This window comes from Urocitellus parryii, chromosome 6 (genome assembly GCF_045843805.1).
Source record: "Urocitellus parryii isolate mUroPar1 chromosome 6, mUroPar1.hap1, whole genome shotgun sequence".
NCBI classification, from domain to species: Eukaryota; Metazoa; Chordata; class Mammalia; order Rodentia; family Sciuridae; genus Urocitellus; species Urocitellus parryii.
Window position 1 is genome coordinate 107,402,739 of NC_135536.1, and position 24,032 is coordinate 107,426,770.

Here is a 24,032-nt window from a genome sequence, read left to right on the forward strand (position 1 = left end):
CTGTATACAGTCCCTTTATTATGTATATAATTTGTGATTTTTCCCATTATGTGGATTCTATTTTCACTTTCTTGGTGGTGTCATTTGCAGTTCAAAAAATAGAGAATTTTGATGTAGTCCAGTTTTTCTTTTTCTTTTGCTACACATGCTTGTAGTATCATAGATGAAGTCTTTGCCTAACCCAAGGGCAAAAAGACTTATTCCTATACTTTCTTCTGAGAGTTTTGTAGTTTTAGCTGTAGTAATTTTTACAAATATGGTTATATTTGCAGTTATAATTATTTGTATTACCATTTAGTCTGTTATCCACATTTAGTTGTTTTTTTAAATTTTTTATTTGTTTTAATCAGTTACACATGACAGTAAATGACCTTGACATAACATACATTTGAATCAGATGGGATATAATTTCTCATTTTTCTGAGTGTACAGGTTGCAGAATCACATTGGTCATGTATCTACACACAGCAATAATAATATCCATTTCATTCTTCTATCCTTCCTTTCCCTCCATCCCCTCCCCTCCCATCACTTCTCTCTACCCAATCTAAGGTGACGCTATTCTTTTTTTTTTTCCTCACATTTTCATACATGTATTTTGTGTAACAATGAGGGTCTCCTTCCACTTTCCATGCAATTCCCCTTCTCTCTCCCTTTCCCTCCCACCTCTCTTCCCTTTCTAGAGGTAATCTTCTTCCCATGCTCTTCCTCCCTACCCCATTTTGAGTTACCCTCCTTATATCAGAGAAGACATTCGGCATTTGTTTTTTGGCATTTGCTGGGAAATGGATGGCATTTAGTTGGTTTTAGTGCATGATGTGAGATGGGTGTCCAAATTCTTTCTTGTGTGTGTAGAAGTCTTGTTGTCTTAGCACCATTTGTTTGAAATGAACAAAAAACTTTACTTACTAAATTGTCTTGTAATCCTCGTTGAAAATCAATTGACCGGGCTAGGGATGTGGCTCAAGTGGTAGCGCGCTCGCCTGGCATGTGTGCGGCCCGGGTTCGATCCTCCAGCACCACATACCAACAAAGATGTTGTGTCCGCCGAGAACAAAAAAATAAATATTAAAAAATTCTCTCTCTCTCTCTCTCTCTCTCTCTCTCTCTCTCTCTTAAAAAAAAAAAGAAAGAAAGAAAATCAATTGACCATAAAAGTTGTGTGTTAATCTCTTTCAATTCTGTCTCACTGGACTGTGTGTCTGTTATATCAGTACTGCACTGTCCCTGTTACTGTAGCTTTGTAGTAAACACATTAGTCAAATCCCTTTTAATATGTTTCTATGTCCTCTCTTTTACCACCACCACCAAACCATTTAGGAGGAGGCTGGGTATTTTTATAGAATTCCTCATGCTTCGATGTGGTTGATTGTATTCTGATGGTGTCACTACATATTCCTCTGTCCCCCTTTCTATAAACTCATATTTAGATCCAGAAACTCACCTAAACTCTGGTTGTTGTGTGTGCACTTATTCCTCATTGTCAGGAATAATTCTTGGTAGTGCTATATGTTTCCTGCTGCATCGGTCCGGAGGCATCTGTTGTCTGGTTATCCTACTTTTAGTAATATTAAAATTGACCATTGGGTTTAGATGTTATCAGACTAATCCATCTACTACAAAATTCCCTATCAGTTTGTCATTGATTCATTTTAGGAGCTCTTGACGTTTGATTTGATCTATAGATTATGTTCCTAAGAGTTTTAAATTGCTGATTTGGGACTTCTATCATTCCTTCTATATTTCATGAATCTTTCCATCATCCACAGATAAAAATGTTAATATAATGTTTGTTTCTTTCCCTTTAGCAGTTTTCAGTATGAATTGATACCCCAATAACCCCCTAAAGTGAAAAATGATTTTTTTTACAATTATGGATCTTATATATCTATGTTTTAATTATTATAGTAATTATAATTTTTTGATGTTAAAATTGTCCCTTCATCTGAAATTAATTATATGATGTCTGGGATTTGCTTCAGAATAATCCATGGCAGGGCTGTGGAAGGGGGACATAGAAGAGTCATGACTGGCCATAAGTTGATTATGATGGGTTCATTTTGTTAGCCTGTCTTTTTTTGTATAAAGTCTTAAAAATCATCTCCTTTTGGACAATGGGTGTTCCTTGAACTGACTCTGGTGTCATCTTGACAGCTTTCTTGATCTAAGACCTAAGAAGTCTTGGGAGCATTGAGTACGTTGTCTACCCCAGGCCTAGACTGAATCATTTCTCCAGGACTCACTGGTTCCTTTTAGTGGAAATAGTGTTTAAAGACCACCTACTCAAGGCATTGGGGGGGCTTATCAAGTTGTGCTTGCTTCTGGCCTTTTCCACATCACAGCTAGAAAATATGTTTCTCATAAAAAGAAAAATGAACTGGTTACTCAGGCCAGTATTTTCAATTCTGAGAAAAGATTGCAAAGTTTTTAGTGAAGTGTTTTTATCTATTTTATTATGAAAATCTTGACTTCTAACAATAAACATAATTACTCATTTACTTTATCCTAATTATATGAAGCATCTTGCTTATATATAATCTACTACATTGATTTCATATAATGTGTGCAGAGAGGAGGGGAGAGAAAGGTGTTGATTTTAAAATATCAATATTTTTACTTACATGTCTTCTATGGTTCATTTCACTTTTACGATATATTCCTCTAGGGATATATAGTCAAAAGACTATTCTTTAAAGTTACTTGAAATATTTTTCTTTGTAGAAATGGTGTCAACCTGGTACACTGTTAAGTTCATTTCTGTTTGCCTTAGATTTTTTGATGTTGCTTTTGTGCAACTATATGTGGTTTCAAAGTAAAAAACTTTAATATACAAGGAATATTCAGAGGAACCTACTCTAATCTTTGCCCTTTCTCCTTGTGTTCCCCTTCTTCTTATCAGAACCACTTTCATTAGTGCTAGGTTTATTCTTCTATTACATTTTAAAATAAATAGACAATATAAAAAGTATTTTTAAATAAGAAATATTTTTTCTTCTTAGAAAGGATAGCATACTGTATATTCTTATCCTTTATCTTTGACTTTACAGTATATCCTAGAAATTTTTCCTTTAATATGTTAGTTTGACCCTTTATTATCAGTCTGGTTTTACCATGTCCTTATTTAAGTGTATTGTAGGGTATCGCAGCCTGTTATCAATTGTACCATGAAGTATTGGGAGATTTAGTGACTTAACTGTGCGTTTTATTATCAGTCTATTTTCTTTGCTACTCATCACAGAACATGATAAATGTTTTACCTTTTCAAATTTCTTTCAGTTTAAAAGAATTCCTGCCCAAAGAGTACATCAAGCAGAGAGGAGCTGAAAAGAGAATATTTCAGGTATTGGAAATGTACAGCAATTTATTATTCTCCTCAATCTCCATCCTCATTCATTAGCATAAGGGGCCTCTGCACATGATAGTTTTGTATGCTTTGTACATATTCTTATATAAGTGATTGGTAACTCAAGTAAAGAAGTTGACAGTTCTACTTTGGACAGATTTATTGTCTTAATCCATAGTTTCTTGGTAAAGGTTACTTAGCCTTCTGAGAAAAATGTGCATACATTTATTTTGAAAGTCTTTACACTGGTGGCGTTAAAACAAGGTGATAGGCTATTAAACTGCACTGAGGGAGAAGCTACCAATAGCTCTTTTATCCTAAGATTTGTTTTCTTGAAGCTAGAATTTGAGAACAAATGCCTTTTTAAAATCTATTCCAGGCAACACTAAAAAAAATCCTGTCACCAACTTGATTGTGGAACACCTTATTGAATCTAAGATTTCAAAGTCTTCTTTGATCTGGAAAAAGAAATAAAAATTAAAATATAAATCTCATGTGCATAAAACATTATTTCACCTGGTATTATTTTCAAGCACTATCATGTATAGGCATATATATATATACTCCTCTCTGGAAAGATATAGATGTTAAAATGACATTGTCCTTAGAAAAACATCTTTCTAGCTATCATTTAAAGTGTGGTACCTGAACACGTAAGACATGGAGTCCTTTGAGAATTTGATTATAATTATGGATCTGTTCCTGTCATGCTGCACACAGGTACAAATTATTGGATTCAGTGCGAAATGTGTAGGCTATTTGGTTCAAGCTCTAGTTTAAAAGTCCCAAATTGAACTCCCTGTGCTCTTCTCCTTGTTCATCAGATAGCTATGCTATGGAGGGATTCGGACACAAGCATCACTTACCATTCAGAACCCCTGTGTACCCCACCTGTAGTAATCACCTCTCACTAGTCCACCTGCTACCAGAGCTATAGTAATGAGTTTCTTTATACTGTCCCTTTTGTAGGAGCATAAGAACTGTGGTGAGATGAGTGAAATAGAAGCCAAGGTCAAGTATGTAAAGCTAGCCCGGTCCCTCCGGACATATGGTGTATCTTTCTTCCTAGTGAAGGTGAGTTGGGCCGAGTTGGGAGGGTGTTTACCCATGCCTCTGGTTTTCTTTTGTTAAAGTGTTTGCTCTAAGTGTGGTTTGTCACACCTACACCCCTGGCATTTGGGGATGCAGCCTTTGGCCAGTGTGGTCTGAGTTTAACTGAAGCACAAACGTGAAGGGTGTGAATGGCCAGGCTGGTGAGCCTGGCTGCCTGCATGGCCTCTGGACAGCTGTGCCTTGAATGGGATCACTATGGCTACTGGAAAGTCAAGAAGGAGTGAGCTCACTATTGCTTGTTCTTTCCCCCTGAGAACATCTTACTCATGACCATCTGAAGTCCTCTGAACTGAGTGAAAATTGTTGACCACTGCAGACAAAACTGAATTCATGTCATATATAGTACTTAATTTGTACATCTAAGACAGGTCATGGAATTTTGCTGGCCTTCAAATCTGTTTTTATGGAAATCATTTGACTTTCTACTACAACAAAGCACATTTCTTTGAAATGCAACCCATGTACATGCTGGGAAGTCCCTCAATAGATGTCTCCTTAGATTGATTGACAAATCCCCCACTATCATCCTTCCTCTTTTGGTCTTCCTGACCTCAGCTACTCAATGTCTGCATCCCAACTAGTAGGTTTTACTGATCTCTTGTTTTACGGTGACTCTAGGTCTTTCTGCCCCTTGCCCTTGGCCCTGGAGGAAGCTCTGCTTGTTGTGAGGCTTCTTTTGTTGCTTAAGGCAAATGAGGATGGAATTGAGTGTGTTGCAGCTGCTTTCAGGAACTGAAGTGGAGAGGCTGGGGACAGGATGGGTGAAGGAAGAGGGTTCCTTCCCCATAGCTAAGGAGAACTGCAAAGGAAGGATATTCTGATATTCTCTAGAAGCTTCTCTTGACTTCACCCCTTACTGTGGGGTAAGCTGTTCCCCCAGGGCAAGGAAGAATCAAGATATTTTACTCTAGAGAGGTGTATGTTTCATGCCAGGTAGTTACACCAACCAAACCTGCTCCATTTTACACCAGAAAACACTTGGGGCTCTTGCCAATGAAGAAGCCTGTGTCAACCACCTTTACTATTGTTAAGAAAAATAATTTAGAGATGGAAACTTTGATATTTAATAGGAGTTTTAAAATATGAATAAATTTTTGAATGGTACTGGTGCCATCTAGTAACAACAATTCCATTTACTGATGCTAATAATAATGTTTATAAAAATAGTTACATGCCAGACATATCTCATTCAAATCTGTTAGGAAGAATGACTACTATTACCTTCTGTTTATAAGCAAGAAAATAAAGACTCAGAGGGATGCAGTTACTTCCCAGGGCCATAAGACAGGTAACCAAAGGAGCCAGGTCTTGAACTGTAGTCTCTGATTCACAGACCATTGTGACCCCTAGCTGTGCTGCTTTAGCTGGGATGATCCTGCCCAAGAGAGAGTCACTTGCCTCCTCCATCCCAGCAACCAATTGTATATGACTCTAGGAGAGAAGATCTGCTCATTTTAGGAGCTGGGCTGTCCATTCAGTGTTGTGAAAGGAGCCAGTGAACAATGAGTTCCGGCACCTCCCAGGGTTTAAGTGGTTTTCAGCAATCCACTATTGATAATGGCACTGATTTTCACCTATCTTCTTAAGTTTTTCTATGGTTCTTCAAGTATGAAATTCATATTTGGTATTCACATCTTCTTAAATAACATCAGAGTTTATCGAAGTGGCTCAGGAGGCTGAGGCTGGAGGATCATGAGTTCAAAGCCAGCCTCAGCAAAAGCGAGGTGCTAAGCAACTCAGCAAGACCCTGTCTCTAAATAAAATACCAAAAATTGGGCTGAGGATGTTGCTCAGTGGTTGAGTGACATGGAGTTCAATTCCAAGTACTAAACAAATAAATAAATAACAAAAGAGTTTATACAGAGTCAGTGTCTGTGATGTGTAAAAGATTATGCCTCTTCATATAGGTCAATAAATGTAGGATAATAACTCACAGAAAACCATTGTGAATAGAAGAGCATTGAACAGCAAATTGAAGAAAAAATAAATTCCCTCTTTCCCTTCCTTCCTTCCTTTTTCTCCTCTTTTTCTTTTAATTACATCTCTTTGAAGAGAGAGAATTAAGTTGGTAGCACTTACAACCTTTATATACATATTAAAATTAACAGGTATATTTTCATTAATTTTATTTTTGTCATTTGGTACAATGTCAAAAGCACATTGCTTACTTTAATTGTTTGCTTGATGATCCCATTTAGGATGCCACTTTATTTCATAATTGTCTCTAATAAATCCAATTTACTTGACCATAATTTGTAGGAATGATTCAATATCATGAATGAATGAATCTTGAAAATCAAATCAGCAAATGATATCATATGATTTTTATGTAAAGCTACTAAGGTTTTTGATGAAATTCAACATCTCCTTAGAAAGATTTCTTTAAATTTCTGGAATGTAAGTATGTCTGTTTAACATAATAGAGTATCAGTTTTAAAGCTATCATCAGTATCATGCTTAACAGAGAAAGGCTAGAGGGAACTCTAACAATTAGGGTCACACAGATTTGCCTTGTCGTCTCATCCCCGGTTAACATTGTTCTGGAAGACCTGAGAAATGCAGAAAGATATAAAAATGAAAGAGCAAAATAATAACCTTGGAAAGTGAATTATAGCTAGTTGCTATGGTTATAACAAGATAAGGTGAATCTTTTTTAAACTTTTTATTTTTTATTTTATAAGTATAAATACATAGGAAGTTAATGGTACAGAATCAAAATGTCAGGTAATGATGAGCATTGGTGAGAATATGAAGAAATTGGAACCCACATACGCTGTTGGTAGGAAAGCAGGATGGAGCAGCCACTGTGAAAAGGGTGATGATTGATTAAACATAGAAATGCCATATGACCCAGCAATTCTACTTTTAGGCAAATACACCCAAAGAGAACTAAAAGCTCATGTGCACACAAAATCATGAACATGTGTATTTACAGCAGCCTTTAGCTAAACTACAGAAACCCAGTGCCCATTGCTGATGAGTAGATAAGCGATTTATGGTAAAACCATACAATGCACTATTTTGGAGCCATAAAAATGGATGAAGTACTGATACATGCTGCAACATGGATAAATTTTGTAAATGTTATGCTAAGTGGAAGACACTAGTCACAAAAGACCCCCCACTATATTATTCCATTTATGTGAAATGTTCATAATAGGCAAATCTGTATAGAGCTAGGTTAGTTAATGTTTGCTTAGGGGTGTGGTGTGGCAGGGTGCAAAGAATCGGAGACTGATACCTATAGGGTAGTACAGGGTAGCACTGATAACTACAGGGCCCTAACTTGTCTACTGTTAGTAGACAAGGTGCTAAGCAACTCAGTGAGACCCTGTCTCTAAATAAAATACAAAAAATAGGGCTGAGGATGTGGCTCAGTTGAGTGACACCGAGTTTTTGAGAGTTCTTGATTTGTTCTAGGCCCAAATCCTTGACACATACATGGTTTATTTTGATATGATGAGAATGTTCTAAAATTGACTGGTTATAGCAGTACAACTTCATGAATAAAATACATTGAATCATATACTTTAAATGGGTGAATTGTATGGTATGTGACAGTTTTAGTCATCTTTTTTTTTTTTGTGGAGGTGGTACTAGGATTGAACTCAGGGGCACTCAATCACTGAGCTACATCCCCAGCCCTGTTTTGTATTTTATTTAGAGATAGGGGTCTCACTGCGTTGCTTAGCACCTTGCTGTTTCTGAGGCTGGCTTTGAACTCTTGATCTTCCCATCTCAGCCTCCCTAGCTGCTGGGATTACAGAGATGCACCCAGCTTTAGTTAGCTTTTTCATTGCTGTGACTAAAGATCTGACAAGAACAATTTTAGAGAAGGAAGAGTTTATTTGGGGGCTCATGGCTTCCAAGTTTTCAGTCTATAGACAGATGGCTCTATTCCTTGGGTCCAGAGGTAAGGCAGAACATCATGGTAGAAGAGTGTGGCAGAGGGAAACAGCTCACATGATGATCAGTAAGCAAAGAGAGAGACTCTACTCACCAGATTCAAAATATATACCCCAAAGGTATATACCCAAAGCCCACCTTCTCCAGTCCTACCCTACCTGCATTCAGTTACCACTCAGTTAATCCCCATGAGGGGATTAATTCGCTGATTGGGTTAAGGCTGTCATAACCTCGCTCCTTATATCAGAATAAAATATTTTAAGAAATACAGAACAATCTTATGTAGGCTTCAAGTTTCCTTTAATAGTAACTATAGTACACACCACACCAGGAAATTGGTACAATATACAGAACTTATATACAGAGATTATCAGTGAGCTCAGAATTCACTCATTTGCATGTGTGCCTTGTTCTCTACAGTGTTATGTATGTGGATTTGTGTAACTATTGCCACAATCAAGACACAGACCTCATCACCGCAAGAATCCTTCTGATACCTTTCAGGGCTGTGCACACTTCTCTCACCTCTCCATCCTTGACACTGTGCCTCCCCTCATCCCTGGGAACCACAATTCTGTCTCTGTCTCTGTAACTGTGCTATTTCAGGAATGTTATATAAATGAAGTAATATAGTATGTGATATTTTGAAATTATAATCCAAGTTGTAATGTTTTGTCTCTAGTCCATCTTTTGTTACTGAGTTGTTACTGTGGTATGGGCATACCAGAATTTATTTAACTATTCATCAAAGGACATCTAGGTTATTTCGATTTGGGGTTATTATGACTCAAGTTGATATGAATGTTTATGTCTAGGTGTTTGTGTATATGTAAGCATTCATTTTTCTAGGATAATGCTGAAGAGTCCAATTTCTGGACCATATGGTAGGTACATGTTTAGTTTTGTAAGAAACTACCAAACTTTTCCAACATGACTATACTATTTTACATTCTTTTACTGGTTTTTTTTTTTTTTTTTTTTTTTTAGCTACTTGGGATTAAACCCTGGAGTACTACTCTACCACTGAGTTACATCTCCAGTCCTTTTTATGTTTTATTTTGAAACAGTGTATTTCTAAGTACATGAATCGTCCAGTTTCTTTGCATCTTTTCTATCATTGGAAATCATATTTTTTTTTTTTGTTTCAGCCACTCTGACAGTGTTGAATGCTATATCATTGTGACTTTAATTTGTGTTTCTCTTATGGCTAATGACTTTTGACTATCTATTCTTATGCTTGTTCACTGTCTCTTTTATATCCTCTTCAGTAAAATACTAGTTCATGTTTTTTGCCTGTTTCTAATTAGATTGCTTGAAGTTCTTTTACTGTTAGGTTTTAGGAATTCTGTATTTGTCTGCGTCCAAATTCTTGTTACATGTGTTACTTGCAAATTTTTTCTCCCAGTCTACTTGTAGTCTTTTCATCCTCTTAACAAGGTCTTTTACAGAGCAAAAGTTCGTACTTTTGATGAGGTATATTTTATCAATTTTTATTTTCTTTCAGTTTTATGACTAAGAACTCATTGTGTAGCCCTAAGTTCTAAAAATTTTTCTCCTGTTTCCTTTGAAAATTTTTGTTGTTGTTGTTTTACATTTTGCATGTAAGTCCTTGATTCATTTTGAGTTAATTCTGTACAAGGTGTGGGATTTAGGTCAGGGTGCATCTTTTGGCCTGTGGGTGTCCTATTGGTCTAGCACCATTTGTTGAAAGAGCTTTCCTTTCTCCATTGAAATGCTTTTGCACCACTTCAAAACTCTCTTGAACACATTCGTGTGGGTCAAGTTCTTGGTTCTCTGTTCTGCTCTATTGATCTCTCTCTCTCTGTCCCTTGGCAACTACCACAGTGTTGATCCCTATAGCTGTGTAGTTGGCCTTGACATAGGTAGAGTGATTCCCTTTACTTTTCTTTTTCAAATTGGTTTAGCACTCCTTTCCATATATATTCTGGAATAAGTGTTCATAGCTACAAAAACTCTTGCTGGAATTTTGATAAAAATTGCATTAAATTTATAGATAAACTTGGAGAGAAATGTAATTTTTGATGACTCTTTCAATCTGTGAGCATGATATTAGGTCCTCCTTTGATTTTTTTTCAAAAATGTTTTGAAATTTTCAGCATACATATCCTGTATGTGTTACATTATACAAAAAAAAAATCACTGAATTATTTGAGGTATTGCTAACTTCAGTAAATTAGTCAACTAAATAGATAAGACATGTCAACCACATGAATTAAACCCTTAGTGTATGTTTCTAAAAATGAGCACAACCATTTAGAGTGTATGATAAAAAGATCACATGCAGAATAGCACTCCCCCAAAATTGTCTGCCTAGGAATAATAATTTTTAAAGCATAAATAACAGATCTCTCTGACCTCAGATTAAAAATGGCAGTTTGAACATAACATAACAGAATATTATGAAGGAGCTTCATTGACATATTTGGAAATAAATTAGAAATGAATGTTCTAGCTTCTCATGCATGACTTTTATAGGCTTCTGTTAGAAACTCTAAGTCCATGGAATTACAATTTGCCAAACCATTAAATACTGATATCAAATGTACTTAACTATACCATGGCCCTGAGATTAGTGGTAGATATTCTGAGATGACTATTTAATATATTTCTGGCTGCTTGCATCCTGTTTTTTCTATGTCCATGAACACTTTGTCTTGAGTTCAGTGTTGAACTTTGTTGTTATAATAGGAGTATTCATATCCCGTGGGAGTGGGGAAGACCAGCCCAGAATCCAGGAAGGCAATATTCACCCTTGTGAGAATTGCAGAATCTTAGTGATCTCCAGGGATCTACCTGCCCTCTCTAAATCTCATCTCTTCATCCAAAGATGGGAATGCTGGTTCCTTGTGGGGTTCTTGTAAAGAGTGAGCTAATGTGTGTGAACAGATGTGGTGCCTGGAACATGATGATACTTGATAAACTTCACCCTCCCTCCATCTTCCAAATCCCTGCCCCAAAGTCTCTTGACTTTCTAATTGATTTTTAATATCCATGAATGTAGATCAGTGGATGGCAAACTTTTTCTGTTATGGCCAAATAATAAACATCTTGGGCTTTGTCACCCATACTACTCACCCTGAGGAAAGCAGTTTGGAAGCAGCTGTAGGCAATATGGTAATGATTGGGCCTGGTTATATTAGGATAAAGCTTTATGTGTGGACTCTGCAATTTGAATTTCATATAATTTTCATGTATCTGAAAATATTCCTCTTGATTTTTTAAAATTTTAACATGGAAAATTCATTCTAAACTATCAAGTCTTTGGGGGAAAAAAAGAAAAGAAAAGACAATAAGCTGGATTTAGCATTAGCAGTAGTTTTCCACTTTGGTTTAGAGATTGTCTATAGACTATATTATGAGTCCATAAAGAACAGCATTAGGCAACAGTATTCTCAGTGTCTCAGTGTCTAAAATAATGTGCTTCAAAAACAGTCTTGGTTTTGGATCCTGGCTTTTCCACTTAATAGTTTGAGCTTAGATAAATAGCCTTTCCTTCCATCTCTAAGCCTGTTTGTCCACCTTTGAAGTTGTGGCTTTTTATGAGGTTTAAAAAGATACTATAGAAATGGGGACTGTCTCATTAAAGATGTCAATAAAAGGAATCTGTACACATCTACATTCTTCCTCTTTCATCAACTAATGGATTTCGTCATAATCTGCTAAACTGAAACGCCTTAAGCCAAGGTAAGGCATTTCCCATGATCTGCATAGGACTGTTTGATTCCAGAAAGGGTAACCCCTGTATAATACTTTTTACTTCCTCATTTGCCTTTAAGATGTCCCTGCAGTCCTACTTGAGGTGAGACTCCTGAGGAGTCAACCCTATTCTGTCCTGAACTGTGAAAGTATCATAGAGCACAGCTCTCAGAGAATCTCAGAATTTTAGAATGGATTGCCAGTCATTTTTAGAAAGGGGAATGACTAATAAATAGACTTTAACATGCAGTTTTGCACTTAGGACAGCTAGTCAATTCTCCATGCCCCTTAAAGGGAAAAGCATACTGATGACAAAGCAAAATACACAAGCCAGTCTGTTGGTGCTAAGCCAACACAGAACTCCAGTGAGCTTGGTGGGATCGTGGGGAGGACCCTGTGGGCTTAGGCTATGTTGATGTGAGTAGGGAGAGGCCAGGCAGGCCAGACTTAGCCCAACAGCATCCCTTTTCCCAATCTGGAATCTCAGATGTGAGGCACAAGTGACACAAGAATCAGTCTGTCTCTGTACCTGTGACAGGAACCAGCTGACAGGCCAACTGCTTCTCAGTTGGCCCCCAACACTGAGCCTACAGTATTGAGATTGAGAAATGTCTCAAAGAAGAGGGGGCTGGGCTTAATAACAGATGCTGTCTCACCTTGGTGGAATGCCTACTTTCTCTTGCCTCAGAGTTTTGCAAGTTAAATGCATTTTCAAAACCAAACCAACCTAATCAGGATCCACTCTACAGAGAAATATCTAAATCGCTGGCAAAAATCACAGCTGCAGTCTGAGTGTATGTGTGTCAAGATATGAGATACATGGGTCTTCCCTGGAGCCAGCCTTAGCTTGCTCTTATCTCTTGGAGATAAAAGATGCTTGTCTGTGCAAGATGAAGGTTGGAAAGGGGTGAGATTGGGGGGGGGGGCTGACATCTGAGACATAAGAAGGACAACAGAGCCTAATTACCTTGTGGCCCTCTCCTGACATCTCTGCCACTGAGGATCTAAAGCAGGTCTCTGCACTAAGGAAGACCTTACAGTGCTGTCCCAACTCTGAGATATTTTCTATTTTATCTTTCTCCAGCTGCTCTGTGTTTTGTGGGTAGACACTACAATAATTGTATCCCTTGATGGTGGTCTCTGTTGCCAGTTTCTATGTTTTTTGAGTTCTCTATATCCCCTTTCCCAGTTGTGACCTGTTGACACAATGTCCACTGTAAATTGCTTGTCCACTGTGGCTTCCTGTCTGAGGCTAGAATGATCTTGAAAAGCATTAAGGCAATCCATCAGGAGTCCTGTTCCCTCACTTGGCAGAGGTGCAGATGGAAAAGGATAACAACTCTGGACCATAGTTCATCTTTGATCCCTTCCTTTGTCCCAGCAGCTAGGCTTGTGCCAAACCTGTGTGAATTAGCTGCCTAGCACCTTTACAACCTAAATCTCTGTGTAGCTCCTGAAGCCACATTGAATTAACTGGCCCCATCTGCATTGCATTGATTTTACCCCTTGTGGAACTGGCCTCTTTAAAAGAATATGACTCTTCTTGGTGTTTTTTAAGGATTTGAGGCTCATACAGTGCTGCATTCCCCTCCTCAGATACCACACAGGTTCCTGATGCCATCAGGTCCTCCTAGGAGGAAGCTGGAGGTGTGCTGTGGCCATTGTGTCAGGGTTCATACAATGTCCACTGAGTGTGGGGGGGTGGATTTCAGCCTTTTCTCTCTTTACTTTCATCATGAAGATAGTATTCTGTGGTGGAAAGTCTACTTTTTTTTTTTCCTAACATGAATTCTTTTTCTTTTATTGGTTGTTCAAAACATTACAAATCTCTTGACATATCATATTTCATACATTAGATTCAAGTGGGTTATGAACTCCCATTTTTACCCCAAATACAGATTGCAGAATCACATCGGTTACACATCCACATTTTTACATAATGCCATATTAGTGACTGTTGTATTCTGCTACCTTTCCTATCCTCAACTATCCCCCTCCCCTCCCCTCCCATCTTCTCTCTCTACCCCATCTACTGTAATTCATTTCTCTCCTTGTTTATTTTCCAATTCCCCTCACAACCTCTTATATGTAATTTTGTATAACAATGAGGGTCTCCTTCCATTTCCATGCAATATCCCTTTTCTCTCCCTTTCCCTCCCACCTCATGTCTCTGTTTAATGTTAATCTTTTCCTCCTGCTCTTCCTCCCTGCTCTATTCTTAGTTACTGTCCCTATATCAAAGAAGACATTTGGCATTTGTTTTTAGGGATTGACTAGCTTCACTTAGCATAATCTGCTCTAGTGCCATCCATTTCCCTGCAAATTCCATGATTTTGTCATTTTTTAGTGCTGTGTAATACTCCATGGTGTATAAATGCCACATTTTTTTGTATCCATTCATCTATTGAAGGGCATCTGGGAAGGTTCCACAGTCTAGCTATTGTGAATTGTGCTGCTATGAACATCGATGTAGCAGTGTCCCTGTAGTATGCTCTTTTAAGGTCTTCAGGGAATAGTCCGAGAAGGGCAATAGCTGGGTCAAATGGTGGTTCCATTCCCAGCCTTCCCAGGAATCTGCATACTGCTTTCCAAATTGGCCGCACCAATTTGCAGTCCCACCAGCAATGTACAAGTGTACCCTTTTCCCCACATCCTGGCCAGCACTTGTTGTTGTTTGACTTCAAAATGGCTGCCAATCTTACTGGAGTGAGATGGTATCTTAGGGTGGTTTTGATTTGCATTTCTTTGACTGCTAGAGATGGTGAGCATTTTTTCATGTACTTGTTGATTGATTGTATATCCTCCTCTGAGAAGTGTCTGTTCAGGTCCTTGGCCCATTTGTTGATTGGGTTATTTGTTTTCTTATTGTTTAATTTTTTGAGTTCTTTGTATACTCTGGATATTAAGGCTCTATCTGAAGTGTGAGGAGTAAAAATTTGTTCCCATGATGTAGGCTCCCTATTTACCTCTCTTATTGTTTCTCTTGCTGAGAAAAAACTTTTTAGTTTAAGTAAGGCCCATTTGTTGATTCTAGTTATTAACTCTTATGCTATGGGTGTCCTATTAAGGAATTTGGAGCCCGACCCCACAATATGTAGATCGGAGCCAACTTTTTCTTCTATCAGATGCCATGTCTCTGATTTGATATCAAGCTCCTTGATCCATTTTGAGTTAACTTTTGTGCATGGCGAGAGGAGGGGATTCAGTTTCATTTTGTTGCATATGGATTTCCAGTTTTCCCAACACCATTTGTTGAAGATGCTATCCTTCCTCCATTGCATGCTTTTAGCCCCTTTATCAAATATAAGGTAGTTGTAACTTTGTGGATTAGTCTCTGTGTCCTCTATTCTGTACCATTGGTCCACCCACCTGTTTTTATACCAGTACCATGCTGCTTTTATTACTATTGCTCTGCAATATAGTTTGAAATCTGGTATTGCTATACCGCCTGATTCACACTTCATGCTTAGAATTGCTTTTGCTATTCTGGGTCTTTTATTTTTCCAAATGAATTTCATGATTGCTTTATCTATTTCTACAAGAAATGCCATTGGGATTTTGATTGGCATTGCATTAAACCTATAGAGAACTTTTGGTAATATCTCCATTTTGATGATGTTGGTTCTGCCTATCCATGAACAGGGTATATTTTTCCATCTTCTAAGATCTTCTTCTATTTCTCTCTTTAGGGTTCTGTAGTTTTCATTGTATAAATCTTTCACCTCTTTTGTTAGGTTGATTCCCAAGTATTTTATTTTTTTTTTTGAGGATATTGTGAATGGAGTGTTTTTCCTCATTTCCGTTTCAGAAGATTTGTCGCTGATATACAGGAATGCCTTTGATTTATGCGTGTTGATTTTATATCCTGCCACTTTGCTGAATTCATTTATTAGTTCTAGTAGTTTTTTTGTTGATCCTTTTGCGTCTTCTAGGTATAGAATCGTGTCTTCCGCAAATAGTGATAATTTAAGTTTCTCTTTTCCTATTTTTATGCCTTTAATTTCTTTCGTCTGTCTAATTGCTCTGGCCAGTGTTTCGAGGACTATATTGAATACAAGTGGTGATAGAGGGCATCCCTGTCTTGTTCCAGATTTTAGAGGGAATGCCTTCAATTTTTCTCCATTCAGAATGATGCTAGCCTGAGGCTTAGCATAGATAGCTTTTACAATGTTGAGGTATGTTCCTGTTATCCCTAGTTTTTCTAGAGTTTTGAACATAAAGGGATGGTGTACTTTGTTGAATGCTTTTTCTGCGTCTATGGAGATGATTATATGGTTCTTATCTTTAAGTCTATTGATGTGGTGAATAACATTTATTGATTTCCGTATATTGAACCAGCCTTGCATCCCAGGGATGAATCCTACTTGATCATGGTGCACAATTTTTTTGATGTGTTTTTTTATCCGATTCGCCAGAATTTTATTGAGGATTTTTGCATCTAGGTTCATTAGAGATATTGGTCTATAGTTTTCTTTCTTTGAGGTGTCTTTGTCTGGTTTCGGAATCAGGGTGATGTTGCCCTCATAGAATGAATTTGGAAGAGCTCCTTCTTTTTCTATTTCCTGAAATAACTTGAAAAGTATTGGCATTAATTCTTCTTTAAAGGTTTTGTAAAACTCCGCTGTATACCCATCCGGTCCTGGGCTTTTCTTGGTTGGTAGTCTTTTGATTGCTTCTTCTATTTCATCCATTGATATCGGTCTGTTCAAATTGTGTGTATCCTCCTGACTCAGTCTGGGGAAATCATATGACTTAAGAAATTTATCAATGTCTTCACTATCTTCTATTTTATTGGAATATAGGGTTTCAAAATAATTTCTAATTGTCTTCTTTATTTCTGTAGCATCTGTTGTGATATTGCCTTTTTCATCCCATATGTTAGTAATTTGGGTTCTCTCTCTTCTTCTGTTCATTAGCATGGCTAAGGGTCTGTCGATCTTATTTATTTTTTCAAAGAACCAACTTTTAGTTTTGTTAATTTTTTCAGTAGTTTCTTTTGTTTCAATTTCATTGATTTCCGCTCTGATTTTAATTATTTCTTGCCTTCTGCTACATTTGCTGTTGTTTTGCTCTTCCTTTTCTAGGGCTTTGAGATGAAGTGTGAGCTCATTTATTTGTTGGTTTTTCCTTTTTTTGAGGAATGACCTCCAGGCGATGAATTTCCCTCTTAAAACTGCTTTCATTGTGTCCCATAGATTCTGATATGTTGTGTCTGTATTTTCATTTATCTCTAAGAATTTTTTGATTTCCTCCTTTATGTCTTCTGTAACTCATTGATCATTCAGTAACATATTGTTCATTTTCCATGTGATGTAGGATTTTTCCTTCCTTCTTTTATCATTGATTTCCAGTTTCATTCCATTATGATCAGATAAAATGCATGGTATTATCTCCACCCCTTTATATTTACTGAGGGTTGCCCTATGGCATAATATATGGTTGATTTTTGAGAAGGATCCATGTGCTGCTGAGAAAAAAGTATATCCACTTGATGATGGTTGATATATTCTATATATGTCAGTTAAGTCTAGGTTATTGATTGTGATATTGAGTTCTATAGTTTCTTTATTCAACTTTTGTTTGGAGGATCTGTCCAATGGTGAGAGAGGTGTGTTGAAGTCACCCATAATTATTGTGTTGTGGTCTATTTGATTCTTGAACTTGAGGAGAATTTGTTTTATGAACGTCGCAGCACCATTATTTGGTGCATAAATATTGATATTTGTTACGTCTTGTTGGTGAATGGTTCCTTTTAACAGTATATAATGTCCTTCCTTATCCCTTTTGATTAACTTAGTCTTGAAGTCAATTTTATTCGATATTAGGATGGCCACCCCTGTTTGCTTACAAGGACCGTGTGCGTGGTATATTTTTTCCCAACCTTTCACCTTCAGCCTGTGTACGTCTTTTCCAATCAGATGTGTCTCCTGGAGGCAGCATATTGTTGGATTTGTTTTTTAATCCATGTTACCAGCCTATGTCGCTTTATTGGAGAGTTTAAGCCATTAACATTTAGAGTTACTATTGATATATGGTTTGTACTTCCAGCCATGTTTGATTATTTATCTTTTTTTTAATTTGGTTTGTTTCTCCATGATTAGCTTTCCCACCGCTAGTCTTTACTGAGGTACTTCCCACTGATGGTTTTGGTTGTTGTTTTTCATTTCTTCCTCGTGTAGTGTTTTGCTCAAGATGCTTTGCAATACTGGTTTTCTGGCTGCAAATTCGTTTAACTTTTGTTTTTCATGAAAGATTTTTATTTTGTTATTGTACCTGAAGCTTAATTTTTCTGGATACAGAATTCTTGGTTGGCATCCATTGTCTTTCAGTGTTTGAAATACGTTGTTCCAGGATCTTCTCGCTTTCAGCGTCTGTGATGAAAAATCAGTTGTTAACCTTATTGGTTTACTCCTGATTGTAATCTGCCTCCTTTCTCTTGTAGCTTTTAATATTTTCTCTTTGTTCTGTATATTGGATACCTTCATAACAATGTGTCTTGGCATTGGTCTACTGTGATTTTGTATGCTTGGTGTCCTGTATGCATCTACAATTTGTATATCCGTTTCCTTTTTTATTTCTGGAAAATTTTCTGTAATTATTTCATTCAGCAGGTTACTCATTCCCTTGGTTTGACTCTCTATACCTTCCTCTATCCGGATGACTCTTAAGTTTGGTTTTTTTATGTTATCCCATATCTCTTGGATGTTTTTCTCATGATTTTTTACCAGCCTTTCTGACTTGGCTAGACCCTTTTCAGGATGATATATTTTGTCTTCATTATCTGATGTTCTGGCTTCTACTTGCCCCACACTGTTAGTGATACTCTCATTTGAGTTTTTAATTTGGTCATAATTTCCTTCATTTCTAGAATTATTGTTTAATTTTTTTTATAATCTCTATCTCCTGATAAAGATGCTTAACTTCTTCTTTTATCTGTTTATGTAATTCATTTTCAATGTGTTCTTTCACTGTTTGAATTTGCTGTCTCATATCCTCTGTAAGGTTCCATTCCATCTGTGTAAGGTATTCCTTGAGTTCTTTATTTGACCATTTTTCTGATGACTCTAGGTCCTCCTGAATATTTAGGCTGTCCTGCATTGTTTGTACTCCTTTTCTTCCTTGCTTTTTCATGCTGCTCATGTTACTTCTTGTTCTGTTTGCTGAGTTACTATTTACTCCTATAAATTTATTTGATGCTTGGGAGGAAAGGTATTAGAAGGGAAGGGAAGAAGTCACTAAAGAGAATGAGAGTAAGCAGGTAGAATTCAAGGAAGGGAGAATAAGAAAATTGAAAAGAAATGAAAAGACAAAAGAAAAAAATAGAAAAGAAAAAAGAAAAAAAATTTAAAAGAAATAAAAATTTAAACTAAAAAAATAAAATAAAATAATTTTTAAAAAAATTTAAAAAACAACAAAAAAATGAAAATAAAAAAAACCCAAATTTAAAAATAATTAATAAATGCAGTCGTAGAGTTTGATTAACTTCTCTTCCAGTAAGTGGAGCTGTGCCCACCAGGCCAAGCTTCTCCTCTCAATATGTGGGAACCAATCACTGTGTAGAAGCTCCTCCTCCCAGACTGGGCGGGTCTCCAATCCTGAGTGCCTAGGGCCGTCTCTTGTGTCTAGTCACTTCCCCACTTTTCCTCAAGCCAGGCCCTGCTCACCGGTGACGCTCACCACAATACTGGCTACACACCAGGTCTGCTGCTCCTGGGAGCCCTGTTTTCATGAACGACTGGGCACACTCTCCCTGTTTGCCATTCCCTCAGACCCTAAGTTTGTAGAGCTTGGGGCTGAGAACTCTCAGTGAATTTTGCTTGCCCTCCGGTAGCCACGCCCCCGGTAGCTGATGCAAGAGACCTCAGTTGTCAGCACTGGTGGGAGCGGTAGCTGGGAATTCCGTGCCACGGGTCCTGCACCACTCCTGATTCCCTTGGTCTGGCTATCTTGCTCTTGGGAGAGCTGGGAGGGGCCCTTAAGGTTTCCCCGCTGTGTGGAAAGGGAAGGCTAGGTGGTTACACACCTGTCGCCGCTGGTTTCAATGAAGATATCTCCTCCGCCACATTCTGGTGACATCAGTTCTCTGCCATGGTGGTATCCCATGCAAATGGCAACAGTTCGTTTCCCTTTGCCGGGTGACCAATGCAATGGGTGGGTCTTGACTGGCTCTCCCAAGCCCCGTTTCTATCCTGTGGCCACTGCCTATGAAGGCTCGGTTGGCATTTACCTCCGTAGGTTCAGAAGGGCCAACCAGTTGTTTCAGCGGGATTATTTAGTGCTAAGTCACAGCAGTTTGTCTGCGAGAAGCAGGCGAACGGGAGCTTGAATTCAGCCAATCCGGGCTTGGTGTGTGTTCTGAGAGGCCCAGACTGTTCATCCCAGATCCACGTCAGCTCAGCATTGCCTAGTGATCCTGAGCAAATAGCATTTAGACCGTTTGCGACTCCCTATGCCTGCGCAGCTGAAGAGGTCAGAGACTTGATCTCTCTCTGCCCGCCGCCATGTTGGATCTCTCGGAAAGTCTACTTTTTGAAGTGAGAGATGTTTTTGAGCTACTCAAATTTGTGTTCAGTTTGTGCCTTTAACACTTGGCATTGTCAGTCTTAGAGGAATTAATATTGCCTTTTCATTTGCAAAAGGAAAAATGATGATGATACCTACCAACCTCTTGGAGATGCTCTGAAGTAGTGGCTAATAAGTATTAAGTAGTGAGCTCCAGCCCTGTTTTAGGTGCGGTGCCCAGTGCTGGAGTGAGGACACACACCCACATATATATATTTCATTTATGCAAATGTGTACATGTTCCTCTGAGAACACCAGTTTAGGCGTTGCTAGGTTTCAGCAACTATTACTTGAAAAGTTTTTACTAAAAATACATATATTAAGCAAAGTCTGAAAATAAGGAAAAGCATAAGAAAATAAATACAAATCATATGACATAATCGTTGCCCTTGCTTTTTCATATACTATACATAAACCTATTTTAAAATTTTTATTTCACACAGGATTGGGCCATGTATACTATTTTGATTTATGTATTATGAATCATTTATTTCCATGAAGTTATTTGTTTTGCTTCAAAATAATTTTTAATAGTGGAGTAATATGTTATCTGGATAGAACATAATTTATAAAGCCTGTATTACTGAAAACTAGGGGTTTTCTTCTCTAGTTTTTCACTTTAATAAACTCTGCATGAGTTTCTTGTTGCATAATTGTTACATTTATAAATTTTTTTAAAGAAAGAAACTCCTTAAGGCAAGCTATATGAGAAGTAGGAACATTTTTAAGGTTTTTCACAGATATTTACACATTTTCTTCCAAAGGCTTTGCTATCAGTCAGAATACAGTCGCCCTTCATATCTTCCTCAATTCCCAAAATTCATTCTTTTAAAAACTCTTTTGGAAGAGTATAAAATTATGGCATTTGCAGGTAAATGGATGGAGTTAGAGAATATAATGCTAAGTGAAGTTAGCCAATTCCAAAAAAACAAATGGGGAATGTTTTCTCTGATTTAAGGATGCTGATTCATAATGTGGTTGGGGTTAGGGGTCATGGAGGATTAGATGAACTTTAGATATGGCAAAGGGGAGGAAGGGGAAGGCAGGGTGCGTGGGGGTAGGAAAGATGGTGGAATGAGGTGGACATCATTATCCTAAGTACGTGTTTGAAGACACGAATGGTGTGACTATACTTTGTATACAACCAGAGATATGAAAAATTGTGTTCTATATTTGTACATGAATTGAAATGCATTCTGCTGTCATATATAACAAATTAAAATTTTTTGAAAAAGAATTTCATATTTCTCTTGGTTCAAAGTAATTTTGGGAATGAGAAAACACCACTGTGATTTGTTCTGTTTCTTTCAATCTTTATTCTTACAGGGTATAAAATAATGGTAAAAAGGAGAACACTGTTGCTGTATTGCCTGAATTCTTTCCTTAGCTCTGCTGCTTATTATTTGTGTGACCTTGGGAACATTATTTAATCTGTGACTCATTTTCCTTATCTTTAAAATGAGACCTGTGATACTACCATTTTAATGAGAATTAAAGGGTTTGAGATAGTGGGGAAAAAAAACTTTTCTTGACATAAATAACATTTTATTTGCTTATGTCATTTTAAATGCATTTTCTGTTCATATACTTCAATAGTTATTTTTGTTGATTCATAAGAACTTTGGTCAGTATATTATCTTTTACTATTATATTTGTTGCAAATATTTATTCTCCAGTAGTTTGCTCTTTACTTTTTTCTTATAGAGAGGTTTCTTTCCTTTTCTTCTGTTTTTTTCTGTTCTTCCTTCATCCTTCCCTGTCTCCCCAACTTGTCTCTCTCTGACTTTAAGATGTATCAAAGTATGTATGTTTTGAGTTGAAACTATTAATCTTTTCCTTAGTCACTTCTTATTTTGGTAATTTTGCTAGAAGGCCATTTCTCACCCAGAAATAACAAAAAATACCCACCTTATATTCTTCCTAAATTATTCATTCAATTTGAATTGGTTTTGGCCTGAGTGTGAATAGGGAGCCATCTTTTCAATAGTCATTATTATATCCAAAAAACTATTAACACTAATCATTAAAGATTATTTAAGAACATCTTTAATTTTAAGAACATTTTTAGTTCTGTCCCTTCTTTCTGCCATAGTATATTTGGGAGTAACCCACCCTGCACAGGCATCTCTTCCCATTGGATCACTCCAATCTTCTAGTGTCTCTGTTTTCACTCCTGTCCTTCAATTTGGTAGATTATTCACCTGGCCTCAGAATCTTTTTTCCAACAGCCCTGCCTGTTTCAAACACCACATATGTGGAGCGACTGCAGATAAAATCTGATGCATTCAAAGAAAGAGCACTGATGCTTGGTCTCTCCCATTTCAGGAAAAGATGAAAGGCAAGAACAAGCTGGTGCCTCGCCTGCTGGGAATCACCAAGGACTCTGTGATGCGCGTAGACGAGAAGACCAAGGAGGTGCTGCAGGAGTGGCCTCTCACCACGGTCAAGCGCTGGGCCGCCTCACCCAAGAGCTTCACACTGGTAGGACTGGCAGGCAATGTGGGGGCTGACGTGGCCTTGGGCAATATTATGGTACAGGAGAGAGACCAGATCCTAGCCCAGTGGGTTTCTCTGGCCTTGGAGAGTCAGCATGGAGAGAGGAAGATGGTGCCAGTCCATGGGCAAGGAGGAGACTGATGCAGGAGTAAGACAGGTATGACAAAGACTGGGTTTCTTTGGCTCCTGCTTCCTCTCTGGTGTCTTACCTAAGACCTCCCCTAGTTCAATATCTAGAGGAGCCTCTCACCAAGAGGATTCTTAACTGTGTGCTCTGGATCCCTTGCACATCCTGAAAGGGAACTTCTAACCCTCTGAAGCCCACACATCAAACATTCCTAAGAACTGTGATATAGTGCTAAGGAGAGTTTCCCCAGCCTTCCTAGAAATAGCACAGAGTGCATAGTGGAAACAACATAGATTTGGAGTAATGTTAAAGCTCCAGATTGTCATCTCCTAGCTTTATGGCCCTGTTCAACATCTCTCTGAGCCTTAATTTCTTCCAATGTAAAATGGGAATAGTAATACACTACTTCATAAAGTTCTAGCATTAAACAAGAAGATGATGATAAAATTCATGGGAAATGGGGAGAAGGTGTTTGTTTCAGCCCTTTGGCCTCTAAATTCCTTCTCCCAACTTTAGTATTTGCTGTGAGGGGAGTATAATGTGAAGTTTTCTAGGGCCAAATTTTCATGCGAAACTTGATAGGGCGGGTGTGTTGTAAGGACAACCGAACAATAAGGATTATCAAAAAGTGCTGGAATTTGTCGTTTCTTCAGACCTCCTGACATCTTTGGTGAGCACTTGAAATATCAATTTGCCATCTAGTCAAGATCTCATATGACATTTTTTAAAAGGTATAAGGAGGAGTTTGGGAGGAGTAGTTACTTAAAT

General features: G+C 37.7%; 1 protein-coding gene across 5 annotated transcripts in view; it reads left to right on the plus strand.

The window, feature by feature from the left end:
• Positions 1-24,032, plus strand: part of Tln2 (talin 2) — a 411,357-nt gene that overhangs the window by 251,938 nt on the left and 135,387 nt on the right. For all 5 annotated transcript variants that reach the window (XM_077799669.1, XM_026384818.2, XM_026384825.2 and 2 more), the window contains 3 exons: positions 3,277-3,340; positions 4,313-4,417; positions 22,967-23,122. In XM_077799669.1, the coding sequence (XP_077655795.1) occupies positions 3,277-3,340; positions 4,313-4,417; positions 22,967-23,122 (325 nt within the window). The remainder of the gene's footprint in view (positions 1-3,276; positions 3,341-4,312; positions 4,418-22,966; positions 23,123-24,032) is intronic.